The 19,755-nt window shown below is 41.0% G+C and overlaps 1 protein-coding gene across 1 annotated transcript in view; it reads right to left on the bottom strand.

Moving 5' to 3' along the window:
- TXLNG (taxilin gamma) overlaps window positions 1-19,755 on the bottom strand; it is a 59,048-nt gene that overhangs the window by 23,371 nt on the left and 15,922 nt on the right. The window contains exon 2 of the mRNA XM_008060760.1: window positions 3,887-4,190. Coding sequence (XP_008058951.1) covers window positions 3,887-4,190 — 304 coding nt within the window. The remainder of the gene's footprint in view (window positions 1-3,886; window positions 4,191-19,755) is intronic.

Below are 19,755 nucleotides of genomic sequence, written 5' to 3'. Positions count from 1 at the left end.
GTCGAGGCTGTGGTGGCAGGGAGCAGCCACTGCACTCCAGTCTGGGCGACAGAGTGAGATTCCAACTCAAAAAAAAATTCTGGATTAGCAGCCCCTTCTTCCCTCCTCCTCTCCCCTACCCCAAGTCTCTCCACTTGCTCACTCATACTGCCAGCTATTTATAAGAACTCTTTTTATTTTTTCTGAGTCGGGGTCTCACTCTGGAAAGCCCAGACTGGAGAGCAGTGGCATGATCGCGGCTCATTGCAGCCTCAACCTCCTGGGCTCAGGTGAGCCTTCCACCTTAGTCTCCCAACTAGTTGGGACTACAGGTGTATGCCACCACATTCAGTTAATATTTTGTAGAGACAAAGTTTCACCATGTTGCCCAGACTGATCTCGAACTCCTGGGTTCAAGCAATCCTCCTCCCTCAGTCTCTCAAAGTGCTGGAATTACAGGCATGAACAATTATGCCTGGCCTATAAGAACACTTGTTGAAGGCTTAAAAATGTCCTTGCCTAATCACTGTTGTCCAAGTGGAAACAAAGGATGAGTACAAAGGGCAGAGAATAGTTTTCAAAGTGTCCTCCTATCCAAGCTCAAATAAAGAAGCAAGTTTAAGGCATTCCAGTTGGTATTATACTCTGCCTACCTAAGTATATTCCATGTACTAACTAAGGTTAATACAAATAATAGGGGGGGGATTGGCAGTTGAGGGAAACTGCCAAGGGAGGGAGGGGCACGCCTCATCAACAAGGGTACCTTCATAATGATCATTTGTATACCTAACCTTAAATTGTACCCTACATCTTTAAAATAAAGAAAAAAAAAAATACAAACAAAAGATACAAGATAGCTCTTCCTAGAAGAAAATACTACAAGGACTTTGGCAGGGAGAAGCAGGTGGCTGAGATAGATGGGGACAAACGGTATTTCAAAAGAGGTACCATTTTTTCTTTTTCTTTTTTTTTTTTTTTTTTTGAGTTGGAGTCTCACTCTGTCGCCCAGAATGGAGTGCATGGCCGCTCCCGGCCACCGTAGCCTCAACCTGCTGGACTCCGGCGATCCTTTCACTCAGCCTTCCAAGTAGCTGGAACTACAGGCGTGCGCTACCACGCCCGGCTAATTTTTTAATTTATTGGAGAGATGAGGTCTCACCAAGTTGCCCAGGCGGGTCTCGAACCCACGGGCTCAGGCAGTCCATTCACCTCAGCCTCCCAAAGGCACGAGATTACAGGCTGAGCCACTGAGCCCAGCTAAAAGAGGTACCATTTTTAATTTTATTTTTAATTTTTATTTGGTTTTTTGTTTGTTTGTTTTTGAGTTGGAGCCTCACTCTGTCGCCCAGACTGGAGTGCAGTGGCCGCTCCTGACCACCACAGCCTCGACCTGCTGGGCTCCGGTGATCCTTTCGCTCAGCCTTCCAAGTTGCTGGAATTACAGGCGCACGCTACCACGCCCAGCTAATTTTTTGTTTAATTGTAGAGATGAGGTCTTGCCAAGTTGCCTGGGTGGGTCTCAAACCCGCGGGCTCAGGCAATCCACTCACCTCAGCCTCCCAAAGCACTGGGATTAGAGGCTGAGCCACAGAGCCCGGTTTTTAATGTTTTAAATGTTAACACATGTAAGAGATTTCATTAAAAATACATATATATGCCTAAGTCCGCAGGTTCGTGACCCACCTGGGCAACTTGGTGAGACCGCATCTCTGCAATAAATAAAAAAATTAGCCTGGTGTGGTAGCGCGCACCTGTAGTTCCAGGTACTGCACCTGTAGTTCCAGGTACTTGGAAGGCTGAAGTGGAAGGATCGCTGGATCCCAGCAGGTAGAGGCTGCGGTGGCTGGGAACAGCCACTACACTCCAGTCTGGGTGACAGAGTGAGATTCCAACTCCAAAAAATCAAAGCAAAAAAAAAAAAAAACCTCTCATTCAGCCCAAACCCAGTAAGACCTTTAAGAGACGATTAAACGTGAATACTGAATATGGTAAGAAATAACTGTTCATTTCACTTCCAATGTTATGAAGATTTTAAAATGCAAGCTCCATTTGGGTTTTTTTTTTGAGATAGCATTCACATACCACAAAATTCACGCTTTTAAGGTATACAATTTAGTATAGTCACAAAGTTGTGCAACCATCCTAATTCTGGAACACAAAGAAACCCATACCTGGTAACAGTCACTCCTCATTCCCCCATCCTCTCCAGCCCTGGCAACCACAGGTCTATTTTCTATCTCCATGGATATGCCAATTCTGTACCTTTCATATACAATAGAATCATACAATGTTTGGCCTGTTTGTTGTGTCTGGCTTCTCTCACTTTGCAAAGTTTTCGAGGTTCATCCACACAGGATGTACTAGTGCTTCATTCCTTTTTATGACTGAGCAATATTCCATAGTATGGGTAGACCACATTTTGTCTAACCATTTATCAGGTGAAAAGTATCTGCGTTGCTTCCACTTTTTGGCTAATATGAATAATGCTGCTATGAACATTTGTGTACAAGTTTCTATGTGGACATGTTTTCAACCCACTTAGGTATATACCTAAAGGTAGAATTGCTTGGTCATCTGGCAACATCATATGTAACTTTTTAAAGACTCCATCTACTTTTACACATATAATCGGGATTGCTGATTTTGGAGACATTTGTCTTGTTTGTAAGGAATTAAAATGACTTTTCCTACTCCTATAAATTTTTACATTTTCCAGAATAGCAGGAAATGAATTTAATAAGAAGGGTAATTCTAATTTACAGTCACATACAAAACCACGCAAAACAAGCCAACAGCTCCCTTATTGCTGTCCTGCCTGCTGCTCTCTTGCAATGTACTCAATAAACCTGTTTTTCTACTCTTAAAAGAAAGAAAGAAAAAAAAGTCATGCTAAATAAACACTGTAAATCTTAAGTATAACAAGTATAAAAAACTAGGGGACAACCAATAAGGCTAAAATAAAAGAGGTTTCAGATTTTATCCATGAAATTTAGAATACTGCATTCTTAGACCTAAATCTCAAACTAACAAGGCAAGAGAGAGAACATACCCATAAAAGCCAGTTTTACCCTAGTTTCTGAACAATAGATAAAACGTTATGTTGTCTCTAAAGTTCTGTGCCTACTTTTAAAATAAACAGACCAAATAACTATATGGTTTCCACTGTTTTTTTTTTTTTTTTTTTAAGAGATGGGGGGGGGGTCCCACTATGTTGCCCAGGCTGGTCTAGAACTCCTGGCCTAAAGTGATTCTCCTGCCTAAGTCTACCAAAGTGCTGGGATTACAGGTATGAGCCACACCGTCCGGCCTCCACAGTAATTTTTTATTGGACTACATTAAAGATGCAAATAGGCCAGGCGTGGTGGCTCATACCCATAATCCCAACACCTTGGGAGGAGGAGGCAAGAGGACTGCCTGAGCCCATGGGTTCAAGACCAGCCTGGGCAACTTGGCATGACTTGTCTCTACAATAAATCAAAAAATTAAGCCAGGTGTGGCGGCGAATGCCTGTAGTCCCAGCTACTTGGAAGGCTGAGGTGGAAGGATCACCTGAGAGCCCAGCAGGTTGAGGCTGTGGTCATCATGAGCATGCCACTGCACACCAGCGTGGGCAACAGAGTGAGACACTGACTTAAAAAAAGGAAAAAAAAAAGATGCAAATAAGACAAATCAAAAACCACTTCTGTCAAATTGGCCTCAAATTTTTTCAAAAAAGTCAATTCTTGATTACCTAGAGAGGAATAATTAAACGTCCTACTCTGTTATTTTTGCTTCAGGCACATAACTACAGCAGACATGCAGACTGACCTCACTACAAACAATATGTATATTTGCTAAGCACCTCCACCTGGCGGTGCTCACAATCACCTGTGCTGCAGAACATACAAGCACTGAATAGGGATATTACCTAAGGTTTTGTCTTTGTTCCTGTTGCACTCTGAATCTTGCTGGCCGTCAGGGGGATCTGTTCGAGCTTCTCGCCCAGGAATCTCCTCTCTTGACTCTTGTGTGCAGTACACTGGGCTCACCAAATTCCTGTTCCTTGTTATAAAGTCACTCCCTTCATTTTCTTCCAATGAATGCTTGTTACTTGTGCCACCACAATTTGAGTCTTGATGTTGAAGAATATCATTTGATTGAGAGTTACACAACATATCTGCTTTTACCCCTAACCCACAAATTCCAGCTTCTTCCATTGTACCGATTTCAAACTAGAGGAAAGGGGAAGGAAAGAAAAGATGAAGAAGGGGTTAAACCAAATGTAGTCAATGTTTACTACCAGTGGGACAGTATAGCATGATAGCTTTTTTCTTTGTTAATGGTTTGTAAAATCGACATATATATAGTAGTTTTTAAGTTTCACTAAGATGTGGCCTAATTGGAAACTATAAGGAAATTAAAGTTAAACCACACAACTAAATAGTACTAAAGGAGGTAAGAAATGTCATTAGTTATAAACCTAAATTTCCCTATAGAAATTCGCCATTTAAAACAATTAGCAGCTCAACAGAAATGAAATCCCTTCCCCCCACCCCCGTTAATGAGCATTAATCTGGTCTTACCCTCAAAGAGACAACACAGCAGAGATGGCTAGCTAGCTAGCCATCAAAATCACATGCTCCGCCAAGATCCTGAGGAGCTGGTGCTACAGGATAAGTGCCCAGCCTGGGACTGTATTTCTCAGCCCCCGTCACATAAGTGAAACTCTCACGTGAAGTCCCATTAATTGAATGTGAGCAGAGGCGATGACTTTCTTGGGAGTACAAGTTCCTTCTCCACCATGTTTCTCTCCCTTACTCTAGCGGAATGCAGGGGTCCCCAAGACCCTAAGGGATGGTAGGGCCACAGGATGAAAGCAGCCAGGGCCCCTAAGTCCCATGTATATACAGGAAAGCAACCCTACCTACAACAAAACTCACACTGGACTATTAGGTGAACAAGAAATAAACTTCTCTTATGTTAACTCACAGAAATTTTGAGACTGATCCTTTAAGCAGCTCTCCCTGCCCTAACTGATAAGGATAATAGCCAGGATCAAGATGCCTTTATTCCAGTATTTTATTCTTGTATCCGTAATTTTGCCTTACTCTCTCTTCTATAATATTGTTAACTCTATTTATTTATGTGAGTTGTTCGCCCTTGTTAACATTACCTGGACATATACTGGAGCAGAAATTTAAGTTTTGTAACATTTCCTCGCTGTACGAAAGAGGGCCTCTTCCTTTTCCAAATAATACAATTGAGGAAGAGGTGTCTAATATCCTTGTCATATCAAAAGTAGATAGAAGCGACTTTCAAAAATAAATGGGAGAACAGAGATTTGTTATTTTAAGTTACAACAGTGTCCAACTTAAGAACCAAAAATAAAGTATCAAAGTAGGAAGGACTGGAGAGAGGATGGAGAGGTTAAGGAAACTAAAACCTTGTCTTTTATAGTCTCATGTTGATAAATCAAGTACTGTGCTTTTGAGAGAACAAATTCACACAGCCAATTCGAAAAACTCTTTGGCAACAGGGATACCTTCTAACCCAGTTAACTCTACTACTAGGATTTTGCCCAAGTGTGTACACATGAGCATCCGAAGGCCAAGAATGTTTAAAGCAACACTATTTGTAATAGCCCCAAAATGGAATCAACCCATATTTCTATCAACAGCAAAAGAAGCCAGGTGCAGTGGTTCGTGCTGTAATCCCAGCACTTTGGGAGGCTGAGGTAAGAGGACTGCCTGAGCCCACTGCTTCAAGACCAGCCTGGACGACATGGCGAGACTTCGTCTCTACAATAAATCAAAAAAAATTAGTTGGGCGTGGTGGCGTATGCCCGTAGTTCCAGATACTTGGAAAGCTGAAGAAGTATCGCCTGAGCTAGCAGGTCAAGGCTGCGGTGGTCATGACCATGCCACTGCACTCCAGCTTGGGTAATAGAGTGAGACACCACTCAAAAAAACAAACAAAGAAACAGGCGGGGCTCGGTGGCTCAGCTTGTAATCCCAGCACTTTGGGAAGCCGAGGCAAGTGGATTGCCTGAGCCCGCAGGTTCGACACCAGCCTAGGTAACTTGGTGAAACCTCATCTCTACAATTAAAAAAAAAATTAGCTGGGTATGGTAGTGAGCACCTACAGTTCTGGCTACTTGGAAGATTGAGGCGGAAGGATTGCCGGAGCCCTGCAGGTCGATGCTGGAGTGGCTGTGAGTGTGCCACTGCACTCCAGCCTGGGCGACGGAGTGAGACTCCAACTCAAAAAAACAAACAATAACAACCAAAAAAAAACAGCCAAAGGGATAAACTATAGTCTGTTCATACTATCCAGCAAGGAGAATGAATTACTTCCAGATGCAGCAACACAGATGAGTCACACAGACCAAATGTGAGGAAGGTGCCAGAGGAAACCATTTATACATAAAGTACAAAAACATGATAACTGATGGTGCTAGAAATCAGGAGAGTGGTTACCATTGGGGATAGAGTAGTATTCTTTCTTGATCTAGATAGGGTAGCATAGATGTTCACTTTGTGAAGATTCATTAAGCCTAAACATTTATGATTTGCATACTTTTTTTTTGAGTTGGAGTCTCACTCTGTCACCCAGACTGGAGTGCAGTGGCCGCTCCCGGCCACCGCAGCCTCAACCTGCTGGGCTCCGGCGATCCTTCCGCCTCAGCCTTCCAAGTAGCTGGAACTACAGGCACGCGCTACCACACCCGGCTCATTTTGATTAGTTGTAGAGATGAGGTCTCGCCAAGTTGCCCAGGTGGGTCTCGAACCCACGGGCTCAGGCAATCCACTCACCTCAGCCTCACAAAGGCGCAGGATTACAGGCTGAGCCACCGAGCCCGGCTTGCATATTTTTCTAGATGCACATTTTACTCTGACAAAGTTTATTTTAAAACGTGCAATATGCTGGGAGCGGTGGCTCACACCTGTAATCCCAGCACTTTGGGAGGCGGAGGCGAGAGGACTGCCTGAGCCCAGGTTCAAGACTGGCCTGGGCAACTTGGCAAGACCTCGTCTCTACAATAAATTAAAAAATTGGCTGGGCTCAGTGGCTCAGTCATTGTAATCCCAGCACTTTGGGAGTCTGAGGCGAGCGGATTGCCTGAACCCCCAGGTTTGAGACCAGCTTGGGCAACTTGGCGAGACCTCATCTCTACTATACATCAGAAAAAGAAAATTAGCTGGTTGCAGTAGTACGTGCCTGTAGTTCCGGCTACTTGGAAGGCTGAGATGGAAGGATCGCCGGAGTCCAGCAGTGCTGGAATGGAGCTGGGGTGGCCGTGAGCGTGCCACTGCACTCCAGCCTGGGCAGCAGAGTGAGACTCTAACTAAAAAAAACAAAAAAAAAAAAAATCAAAAACTTAGCAGAGCATGATGGCGGGTGCCTGTAGTTCCAGCTACTTAGAAGGCTGAGGCAGAAGGATAGTCTAAGACCAGCAAGTCGAGGCTGTGGTGGCCGTGAGTGTGCCACTTGCACTCCAATCTGGGCAACAGAGCAAGACTTTGACTCAAAAAAAAAAAAAAAAAAAAGAATGGAACTACAAAATTCAAATGTTGGTCTTAAAAATATTAATGAATGTCTGTAAATAGTTAAAATAGAAGATTGCTTATCTCTAATAGTATTTCTCAAAAATGTAACAGCAAAGCCCACACAATCCCAGAAAAAAATGGTGTCAAGCCACATTAAAAATACAAGCATGCGTCGGGCGCGGTGGCTCAAGCCTGTAATCCTAGCACTTTGGAAGGTGGAAGAGAGAAGACTGCCTGAGTTTAGGGTTTGAGACCAGCCTGAGCAACATGGCGAGACCTCGTCCCTACAATAAATCAAAAAAATTAGTCGGGCGTGGTGGCACATGCCTGTGTTTCCAGCTACTTGGAAGACTGAGGCGAAAGGATCACCTGAACCCAGTAGGTCAAGGCTGCGGTGGCTGTGAGCGTGCCATTGGACTCCAGACTGGGCAACAGAGTGAGACTACGAAAAAAATAAAAACAATCATGCAATTTATAGGAAAAAGGGGGAGCACACATACTTTTCACCCAGAAAAACTTGAGGCCTCTCCTAGGATCAATTCTATTTTTATTTTTTGTAGAGACAGTGTCTTGCTATGTTACCCAGGCTGGTCTTGAACCCCTGGACTCAAGCAATCTTCCCACCTCGGTCTCTCAAAGTGCAGGGATTACAGGCATGAGCCACTGCACTCAACCCCTAGGATCAATTTTAATAAGAAAGCTATCTGAGGAATGAAACTGATTAATTTCTAGTTTTTCAGTTCCATTAGTGATTCTTTTCTAACACCTTTATTGAGATATACTTCACACACCATACAATTTCTCAATTTAAAGTGTCAATTCACTGTTTTTTTAGTGCATTCAGAATTGTGCAACCATCACCACAGTCAATTTTATAACATTTTCATCACCTCAAAATGAAAACCCATGCTTGGCTGGGCTCGGTGGCTCAGCCTGTAATCCCAGCACTTTGGGAGGCCAAGGCAAGTGGACTGACTGAGCCTATGGGTTTGAGACCAGCTCAGGCAACTTGGTGAGACCTCATCTCTACAATTAAAAAAATTAAAAATCAGACGAGCGTGATAGTGAGCGTCTATGGTTCTAGCTACTTGGAAGGCTGAGGCAGAAGAATCGCCAGAGCCTACCAGGTCGACGCTGGGGTGGCCATGAGTGTGCCATTGCACTCCAGCCTGGGCGACAAAGTGAGACGCCCACACAAAAATAAAAGAAATTAAAAAATGAAAATCCATGCTCCTTAGTTACCAACCCTAAATCGCCCCCCTACTCCCAGCACCAGGCAACTAATCTACTTTCTATCTCTATAGATTTGACTATTCTAGACATTACATATAAGTGTAACTATACAATATATAGCCTTTGAGTCTAGCTGTTTTTTCATTTATGTTTTCAAGGTTCTTCCATTTGCAGCACGTATCAGTATTTCATTCCTTCTTATGGCTGAATAATATCCATCGTATGGCCAGATCACATTTTATTTATCCATCCATTGGTTAATAAACATTCGGATGATTTCCAATTTTTGGCTATTATGACTAATTCTACGAACACTAATGCACACATTTTTTTGTGTAGACATTTCTCCCAGGTATAGACCTAGAAATGGAATTGCTATATGTCCACTCTATGCTTAACCTTTTGAGAAACTGCCAGACTATCTTTACAAGTAACTGTACCATTTTAAATTCCCACCAGAAGTGTATGAGGATTTCAATTTCTCCACATCCTCACAAACACTTATTATCTGTTTTTTTTTTTATTACAGCCATCCTACTGGGTATAATGGTACCTCACTGTGGTTTTGATTTGTATATCCCTAATAACTAATGGTGTTGTGCATCTTTTCATGTGTTTATTGGCCACTTAGATACCTTCTTTAGAGAAATGTTTATTCAGATCCTTTGCCTATTTTTAACTGGGTTATTTTATTATTGGGTTGTAAAGAGTTCTTTACATCACCAGATACAAGTTCCTTATGATTTCCAATCATTTTCTCCCATTACTGATTTTTAGATGACTTCTTCATTCCCTCAATTTCAAAAAAAGGAACAACATAGTCACCTATTTCAAATGTCATAAGGAGATTTAATTAAAAGTTACTCTTGTGCTGGGTACAGTGGCTCACACCTGTAATCCCAGCACTTCGGGAGGCAGAGGCGAGAGACTCTCCTGAGTCCAGGGGTTCAAGACCAGCCTAGGCAACTTGGCAAGACCGCCTATCTACAATAAATCAAAAAATTAGCTGGGCGTGGTGTCACACACCTGTGGTTCCAGCTAATTGGAAGGCTGAGGCGGAAGGATCACCTGAGCCCGGCAGGTCGAGGCTGCGAAGGCCATGAGCATGCCCCACTGCACTCCAGCGTGGGCAACAGAGTGAGATCCCTACTCAAAAAAAAAAAAAGTTACTCTTGCTTTCAGACTAAAGGTATAAAAGTCAATTATTATTACCATATATAGAAAAAAGATAACTTAAAGACTTGGGAAGGGTCAAGAAATAATGACGTCGCTCAAAATAGCTGATGACATTCAATATAAACAGGAATATTAATCTATATGATGCACAAATACCACATCTCATGTTTTCCTTCTAGTGGTATGTCATCATTCCCTATTTGCAGTTAATACATCTCTGATTTTTTTGTCTTTCCAGACACTCATACCTCTGAACCCCTAGCATGCATATGACATCACCACTTATACACAACAAATACTCAAATGTCAACTAATGGAGAGCAGACAGAGGCAAAAGCAGGTGCTGAAAACAAGCCATAGAAAGAACCTAAGCATTAATATATAAGCTGCAGAAAATACCACAATTATCATTTTATCATTAGAAGCAAGACAGTATTACATTTCTCTTCTCTCCTGTGCAACTAATTCTGACGTAGCAGTATTGGGTTATTTTGCACATTTGCCAATGAAAGTTGTACTTTGGCTCTACAAAATCTTTTTGTTTATGAATAAGCCCAGTTCCAACAGGGCATGCTTTAACCCTAGTCTACGAATACTCCTGAAGTGGCAGGCCCTAATTTTTCTACTGCAAGGACTATTCATTTAATAACCTGCTTAAGGCTCTGGACTGGGCTATTCGATATGAAATAAATTCTTAGGACAACTTTATTTAAATTGTAAATGATTTCTCAGCCCTCATCATCTCAACCAGATAATTCTCTACCATATGACCAATACAATCTCCTTCTCTGTCTTCTCTCTCCAATACCCATTCTGGATGTCTTTTCTTAGGTACAATCTCTTATATAAATAATAGTAGTAGCAGCTAACAAACAGCAAAGACTACATCCAGCACTACTGTAAGCACTTTCCTATATTAACTAATTTAATCCTCACAGCAACTCAACTAGGTAGGCACTATTATTATCACCATTTTACAGATAAACAAACCATGGCACGTAAAGTTAAGCATCTTGCCTAAGGTCATAGTTAGTAAAGTGCAGGGCAAAGATTTGAACCCTGGCAGTCTAGCTTCTGAGTTTATACTCGTTTTTTTTCTTTTTTTGAGTTAGATCTCACTCTGTCGCCCAGACTAGAGTGCAGTGGCACACTCCCGGCCACCACAGCCTTGACCAGCTAGGTTCCGGCATCCTTCCACCTCAGCCTTCCAAGTAGCCAGAACTACAGGCATGCGCTATCATGCCTGACTAATTTTTGATTTATTGTAGAGACGAAGTCTTGCCAAGTTGCCCGAGTGGGTCTCGAACCCGCAGGCTCAGGCAGTCCACTCGCCTCGGGCCCCCAAAGTGCTGCGATTACAGGCTGAGCCACTGAGTCCGGCCCTGAGTTCATACTCTTAACCACAACAATATACTGCTTCATAACTACCCTCTGTCTACTACTGCACAAACATCCTTGTCCTGGCCCAGCCATCTTATAGAAGCCTTTTTAATAATGGGAAGAGATGTTCCCCAAATACCACATATAATAACAAATTACAAAACAGTATGCACCATATATTTTATATATACATATACAGATACAAATACACCTCGAATGACAATGGGGTTATGTCCTCATAAACCCATCCTAAAACAAAAAATGTAAGTTGAATCACAGTAAGCCAGGAACCATCTATATTTGTATATATGTATATACACATACACACTCACACAAAGTGTTGGAAGGAAACATATCTAGATATTAATAATGGTTACTTTAAAATGGTATAATTACAAGTGGTGCTTCTTTTCGCTTCATTGTATTTTCTAGTTTTAGTACAATAAATTTGTATTACTCCTATAATTAAAAAAAAAAAAACTTTAAAAACTACTTGCACTAATAACACCACCACTTTGGAAGCATCACAGAACATATTACATACAAATTGTATTGAAAATACTAAGCACAATCAGATAGACAAAAAATTTTTGACATAAGTAGATGCTCAAATGAAATAAACAATGTTCAGATCTACAAACCAAAAGAAAAATAAGCGAAGGATATGAAGCAAGAATTCACAGAAAAGGAAATGCAAATGACTTGTAAACATGCATAACTTTACTCACAATAAGAGAAATGCATCTTAACACTATAAGACACTCATTTTTTCACATCAAAAACTGTGACAACTCGGTATAGGAGAGGGTGTGGGGTACTCTCAAACATTCTTGGTGGGAGGACAAATTGACTTAACCACTAAGGAGCCCAATTGGGGCAGGGACTGTCTGGGGAAGGGCACAAGGGAACATTTGGGGGTGTTGTTAATACTCTATCTTGATGGGGGTTTGGGTTACAGAGCTGCATCCATTTGCTAAAGCTTGGCACATATACACTTAAGATGACTTTGTGAGCAAAGGGACAGATAGATGGATAGATAACTGAAAAAGCAACTAGAGTAAAATACCAATAGCAAAATCTAGGTGGTGGCAAAATAAATGTTTAGTATCAACTTTGCTGTATACTTGAAAATTTTGAGAGGACGTTGGGGGAAAAAAGTCACATAAGCTTTGACCCAGTAAATTAATTTCTTACCAATACATTTATGAAATGACATAATACATTGTGGTAGCAAAAAATCTTAAAAATGAGCCGGGCGTGGTAGCGCGCGCCTGTAGTTCCAGCTACTTGGAAGGCTGAGGCGGAAGGATCGCCGGAGCCCAGCAGGTCGAGGATGCGGTGGCCGGGAGCAGCCACTGCACTCCAGTCTGGGTGACAGAGTGAGACTCCAACTGAAAAAATAAAAATAAAAAAAAAATAAAAAAAAAAAAGAAATATTCTAAATGTCAATGAATAATGAACTAGAAGAATAAACTGTTGTACATCCATCTAATTAAGTACTATAGTATCTGTTAAAAAAGAACAAGGTAGGCCAGGCTCAATGGCTCAACCTGTAATTCCAGCATTTTGGGAGGCCGAGGCAAGAGGACTGCCTGAGCCCACGGGTTTGAGAACTACCCAGGCAACTTGGTGAGATCTTGTCTCTACAATAAATCAAAAATTAGCCAGGTGTGGTAGCGCGCGCCTGTAGTTCCAGCTATTCAGAAGGCTGAGGCGGAAGGATCGCAGGAGCCCAGCAGGCCGAGGCTGCGGTGGCCAGGAACGTGCCACTGCCCTCCAGTCTAGATGACAGAGTGAGACTCCAACTCAAAAAAAAAAAAAAAAAAAGAACAAGGCAGTTGTGTCATTACTGGTCAGTAAGGATAGGTTGATAAGGGAAAAAGCAAAACACCCTCTAGTAAGTACCATATGCTACAATGTAGGGATGCTGTGTAAATTTATGAGCAGAGAAGCATGTCCAATCTCTGGCAGGATACAAAGAAAACTGGAAAAAGACTAAATGAATGGGGACAAGACTGCACAACAGGCCTGATTTTATCTGTTAAGTTAAGGGCCGTAAGTTACCATTACAAGAACTTTAACATTTTTTTAAACACCAAAATGAACAGAGTTCTCTAATATAGTACCTATCATTAGGAAAAACAAAAGGGGAGGAAATGTTTACTTAAATTCCAATCTCAAATGAAAATGAAACCAACACTAAGTAGTTTCCAGATAGATTTCTATTAGAACCTTTCCATGAACAAAATTATGAAACAAAAGCTATCACATTTACATCTTGTTTATGAAGTTTATACTCGTGAGCAGCATGTGTACCTCTTTGAGAAGCACAATACTGCACTACAAGAGTTTGTTTACTAGAACTTTAAACACCAATAATCTTCCACACTAGCCACTCCTCTCTGGTCAAAGGACATATTTCACAATCTTCCTTCCACTGTCTCAACACTTGGAGCTAACATAACGCCCTAACTGACCAAGAGATGTCTTCAAAATAGGCAGCTACCAGTTTAGCAACAATAAATTGTAGGAACAAAGAATAACTATTTAGGAAATTTTGACAAATGAACATGAAGAAGTACTCTGTATTCATCTACAAGGCTTAATAGCTTTTGGATCAATACATTCAAAACTGAGATCACATGGAAATTAAAAGTCTAAAGAAAAAATGTCTTAAAGTTTCTTTCCCTTCTACTCTGAATAGAGAGAAAGATGAACTATTTTAAAGCTGAAAACTTTCACTTATGCTCTTTCAAATCTTGTTGAAGCTAAGGATCCATATTTCCCTGGCTTATTTTGTTTAAAGGGCTTAAAAGCTTTCAGTTATGGTAGTTCTTTTACTGATAAACATGGTCAAAAAAAAAAAAGTCAACACTTACTTCCTAATTATTTCAACTACCGTCTGTTCATACGAACTCAAATGTCTTCAACTCATGCCAAGCATGTGCAGAGAGCAGAAATCAAATTACCCAGTCCTTGCCAGCGAGAACTAGGGTGGACCCTCAGAGGGAGAAAGTGGGAAAGTTATGTACATTTATATATTTTCCTGGGCAGAAATCTTCAACTTGCCACATGTTTCCAGAGAGTCTAAGAGGAACTTATCAAATAGGTAAAGGGAATGTTTAGTACCTCTGAGCCAGTACTGGGCGAGGGGTTCTCAAAGTTAACCCCATTTAACCTTCGCCGCCCCGCTGAAAGCTAGGTCTTATTGTTTCCAGATATGGAAAGAGACTCGATGAGATTAAGTAACTTGCCCAAAATCATATTAAAGTCAACACAAGGGGCCAGTAAAATTCAAAACCAGATCTACCAAACTCAAGAGCCTATGCTCTCTCCATTACACACTGCTCTCTCACTTCATAAATCAGCTTTGGAAAACGCAAATTCAAAGTCAAACAGATCTCTGACGCAGTTACAAAATAAATCTAAGAAATTAAATGCCTAAAAATACACAGCATGCTGGATATACCAGTGTGCATTTAGGAAAACATTAGGAAAGATCTGGAGAATTTTTAGCAGTGATTAACTATGGGATTTAGGAAGGTGAGACAGGCCTAATTTGGGGGTAGGGATATCTTTAAATAATTTGAAATGATTATTCAAGGGATCAAGGTTAGTTTGTGTTTTTTTTAGCTTTGTGCTTTAGGATAAACCAAATTATCTCTTTTAAAAAATCCCTCCAATCCTATGTTTCTAATAATTTACCCTAAGAGTTGCTAACTTCAACTGGGAATGTCCACACCGGAGCATCTGTGCAACCATGCTTGCACTGTCCTGTGGGGGCCAGTGAAGGCAGATCTGGACAGGAAAATAGTGAAAGATATCAAAGATACTCTGAGGGGAAAGGATGGCGGAGCCCAGCAGGTCGACACTGTGGTGGCCGTGAGCATGCCACTGCACTCCAGTCTGGGTGACAGAGTGAGATCCCAACTCAAATAAAAAAAACAAAAACAAAGATACTCTGTATCTCTGGGGGCATCAGCTTTTGGCCTTATTTGGTTTTTTAAAATACGAACCTCCCTCCTACACTCTTACAGTATTTTGAGGGGTTTTCAGCATTTCCAAAGTTTTGCAAACAAACCTACCACAAAAATTACATTTTCATGAACTTAAATTAGAAAAATAACTTTAGCTTTATATAAATAATTTAAGATAGTTTATATAAATCCTTTAAAATACTTTATATACTAAGGCTATTTTAATCTTTCAAAGAATTATTCTGGATAGCACAGTTTTCCTCACAGCTAATACTTTATCAATCATTCATCTCGAATTCCTATTTTAAACATTTTGGATCAAAGTCTGTAAAATATGTATTATATAACTCAATGCCTCCTTAAATAGTAGTCTGTTTTATGGTATTAGGACAAAAGAAAAATGAAATTAAGGGACTTTTATTTGTAACAGATAAAGCAATATATTACTGTGTACTAGTATATAATTAGGTTCTGGTGTACATGTCTGTACATGTCTATACTCCTTAAGATAATAAATTCTTGGGGTTTTTTTTTATTGTAAAGATGAGGTCTAACCAAGTTGCCCAAGCTGGTCTCGAACCCGCGGGCTCAGGCAATCCACTAGCCTCGACCTCCCAAAGCTCTGAGATTGCATGCTGAGCCACCAAGCCCGGCAATAATAAATTCTTAATGTCACAAACTATAAACCCCCAAAGGTGGGATCTTAATTTATATTTCAGCCATGAGATTCCTGTCTGAGATTTCCTAAATTACATAACACTGTTTTCAAAAACAGGCCACACAGACCCATACATGGGAATTCACTACATTAAAAATAGTGTCATTTCAAATTGGTAAAAGGTCTGGTAAAAAAAATTGGTAAAATGATCTGCTATTATCTCCCAAACCATATGAGAGGGAACCAAGTGGTATCCTCTCTCACCCCTCCAGATATACCAAGACTGAAACATAAAAAGTGGAAACCAGGCTGGGCTCGGTGGCTCGGCCTGTAATTCCATGCTTTGAGAGGCTGAGGTGAGTGGATTGCCTGAGCCCGCGGGTTCACGACTCACCTGGGCAACTTGGTGAGACCTCATCTCTAAAATAAAGTTTAAAAATTCACCGGGCGTGGTAGCACGCGCCTATAGTTCCAGCTACTTGGAAGGCTGAGGCGGAAGGATCGCCGGAGCCCAGCAGGTGGAGGCTGCAGTGGCAGGGAGTGTGCCACTGCACTCCAGTCTGGGTGACAGAGTGAGACTCCAACTCAAAATAAATAAATAAATAAAATAAAGAATTTTAAATGCCCAATATAGAAAAGTATTTTCAAAGCAAATAAAGTAAGGCATCATCTTTTACCTACCAGATTTTAAAGGAGATTTTTAAGAAAACAAACCTTGGTGAGGGCAAACAGGTCACTCAGGTACATTCTTGCGGGGGTCTAAATTGGTAGTGAGTTTTGTAGATGTATTTAGCAAATACAAATGTCTGAACGGACATTCACTTTCACCCAGTTGTTCTACCATTTGGGGGTTTATTCCACAGATATTCTCACTCAAGTGCAAAAGATTATTCACCAAACCACTCCTTGGTTCCATGTAAAACCCGGAAACAACCTAAATGCCCACCAATATGTAACCAACCGGTTAAATAATAGTCATCCATACAGGGCAAAACTATGCAGCTATTCAAAAGAATAAAGTAGACTATATGGACAGATCTCTAAGGTATAAGTAAATTGGGATACAAGGCATTCAGCCAGTACAGAATAAATACATCCAGTATAAGATATTCATATGCTGTATAAGAATATATAGATAAAATTTTCCTACAAGGACATCTTCAAAATTGTTCACCATGATTACCGTTGGAGTGTAGACCTAGAAGTTGAAAATGAAGGAAGACTTATTTTATAAACTTATTAATTCTTGGCTCCAAATTTTTTTATTATGTGAACTTCTATTTTTGTAAGTTGACGTTTTGGTTTGGTATCACAGTATTGTACTTGCTCACTATCCCACTACTGAACCAAGTTCAGGATCTGAAGACAGCAGGAGGTTGTATCTCATTTGATGTCATCTTTTTTCTTTACCAGTGGGAAATGTGACCAAGTCAACTTACCAAACGTAGCGGTCTGAATCACTAATGAGAGAGAGCCCTTATTTGTCCAAGATTACAAAACTGTTAGGCCAAGATTTGAGCCCAGGCAGCCTGGCTTTGTTCAAAGCTCTGGCTTTTATTGCTGCTACAGGGTTCACAGGCCCACAGGTAACACTAACACTAAGGAGAATAAAGTTAAGTGCACAACAGGCTTAAAAAAAAAAAAAAAAAGGAGAGTTCACCAACTGTAGATTAATTGAAAAGTAGGGAAAAAAGCCAACCTCTTTCCCTCCAACCCCAAGAAGTGGAGAATTAATCAATCACAGTGCTAAAGAAAACACTATCTTTGGGAGAAAGGTAGGTTGCTTTAAGTAAGTCAGTTGGCCGGGTGCAGTGGCTCAAGCCTGTAATCCCAGCACTTTGGGAGGCTGAGGCGAAAGGATTGCCTGATCTCAGAGGCTTGAGAACAGCCTGGGCAACTTGGTGCGACCCCATCTCTACAATAAATTAAAAAATTAGCTGGGTGTGATAGCACGCATCTGGAGTTCCAGCTACTTGGAAGGCTAAGGTGGAGGGATCGCTGGAACCCAGCAGATCGAGGCTGTGGTAGCCATGAGCATGCCACTGCACTCAAGCCTGGGGAACAGAGTGAGACTCTGATTAAAAAAAAAAAAAAAAAAGAGGAAAGTCAGTTGACCACTAAGTAGAAGGAGAAAGTTCTATCTGGATGGTTTTGGAACTAGATTTCAAGTAAGTATAATAGAAAGGGAAGGTCTGAGCTTGCTGAAGACAAAGAACAGTTTGATAGGAAATATACTAATAAATAAACACTTTTCAGAAGTGTCCTCCTCTCCAAAGGCAGCAAAAAGCAACAAGGGACCTCTGGGTCTGCTCCCCTAAATCTCTACACTCGGATCTTCTACTGGATTATAGTTGAAGTGGGCTCTACTAAGCATGAAGTTTTGTAACAATCTTCACTTATTTCCTTCCTAAAACAATTAGGAAAATTGAGATATCTCATTTAAATCTGGCCTAGATTTATAATTATAGTTGGGACATCAGCCAAATTACTTTACCAGTTTAAAAAAATTCACTGGTGGATAATTAACTATTCCTAAATGGATGGTCAATATCTAAGCTCACTGTTTGAAATATATGGAATAGGCCGGGCTCGGTGGCTCAGCCTGTAATCCCAGCACTTTGGGAAGCTGAGGTGAGTGGATTGCCTGAGCCTGAGAGTTCGAGACCCGCCTAGGCAACTTGACAAGACCTCATCTCTACAATAAACCAAAAAATCAGCCGGGCGTGGTAGCGCATGCCTGGTAGTTCCAGCTACTTGGAAGGCTGAGGCAGAAGGATCGCCGGAGCCCAGCAGGTCGAGGCTGCGGTGGCCGGGAGCAGCCATTGCACCCCAGTCTGGGTGACAGAGTGAGACTCCAACTCAAAAAAAAAAAAAAAAGAAATATATGGAATATACAATAGAGGCTAACAGAGTATATACAGGTGAAGTTCTGAGTGAAAGAAGAGAAAAAAGCCCAACATAACTAATTACTATGTGACAGATATTTTCAATACATTATAGTTTAGCCTTACAAGTGTTAAGATACTTAGAATACTACATTATACACATAAAGGAACTAGGGAGCAGAGCAGGAAATGAGAGGGAAAAGCCATTGTTTGAGGCCTACATTTCTTGATTCTGGTACGGAGGTAAATGCCTCCACTGAGGATCCTGGATCCTAAAGAACCACATTTACAACCTCATCAACAAGGGTACCTGCACAATGAATATTTGTATACCTAATCCTGACTTGCACCCCACAGTTTTAAAATAAAAATTTTCAAGTTAAAAAAAAAAGAATCACATTTACAGAATCGTGATCAATAGCCAAGTTTCCATTGACAGATGGATAAACAAAATGTGGTTTATACATATAATGGAATATTATGTCACCTTAATAAAGAACTTCTGACACATGCCATAACATAGATGAACCTTAAAGACATTATGCTGGGTGAAGAAAGCCACACACCAAAGGACAAGTATTGTACTATTCCACTTATATGAGGTACCTAGAATAGAACTGTCAAAGTCTTAGAGACAGAAAGTAGAATGGTGTGTGCCAGGAGCTGGGAGAAGGGGGAAATGGGAAGTTGTTGTTTAATGGGTTCAGTTTCAGTTTGAGAGAATGAAAAAGTTTGAGCAAGATCCCATCTCTAAAAAAAAGAAAAAGAAAAAGTTCCAGTGGTGATGATGGCCCAACATGTGAATGTAATTAATGCCACTAAACTATATGCCTAAAAATGGTTAAAATGAGCTGGGTTCGGTGGCTCAGCCTGTAATCCCGCGCCTTTGGGAGGCTGAGGTGAGTGGATTGCCTGAGCCCGCGGGTTCGAGACCCGCCTGG

The sequence above is a fragment of the Carlito syrichta genome, unplaced genomic scaffold (assembly GCF_000164805.1).
Source record: "Carlito syrichta isolate Samal-C Ts95f unplaced genomic scaffold, Tarsius_syrichta-2.0.1 Scaffold304715, whole genome shotgun sequence".
NCBI classification, from domain to species: domain Eukaryota; kingdom Metazoa; phylum Chordata; class Mammalia; order Primates; family Tarsiidae; genus Carlito; species Carlito syrichta.
This window is presented reverse-complemented; position numbering and strand designations above follow the sequence as displayed.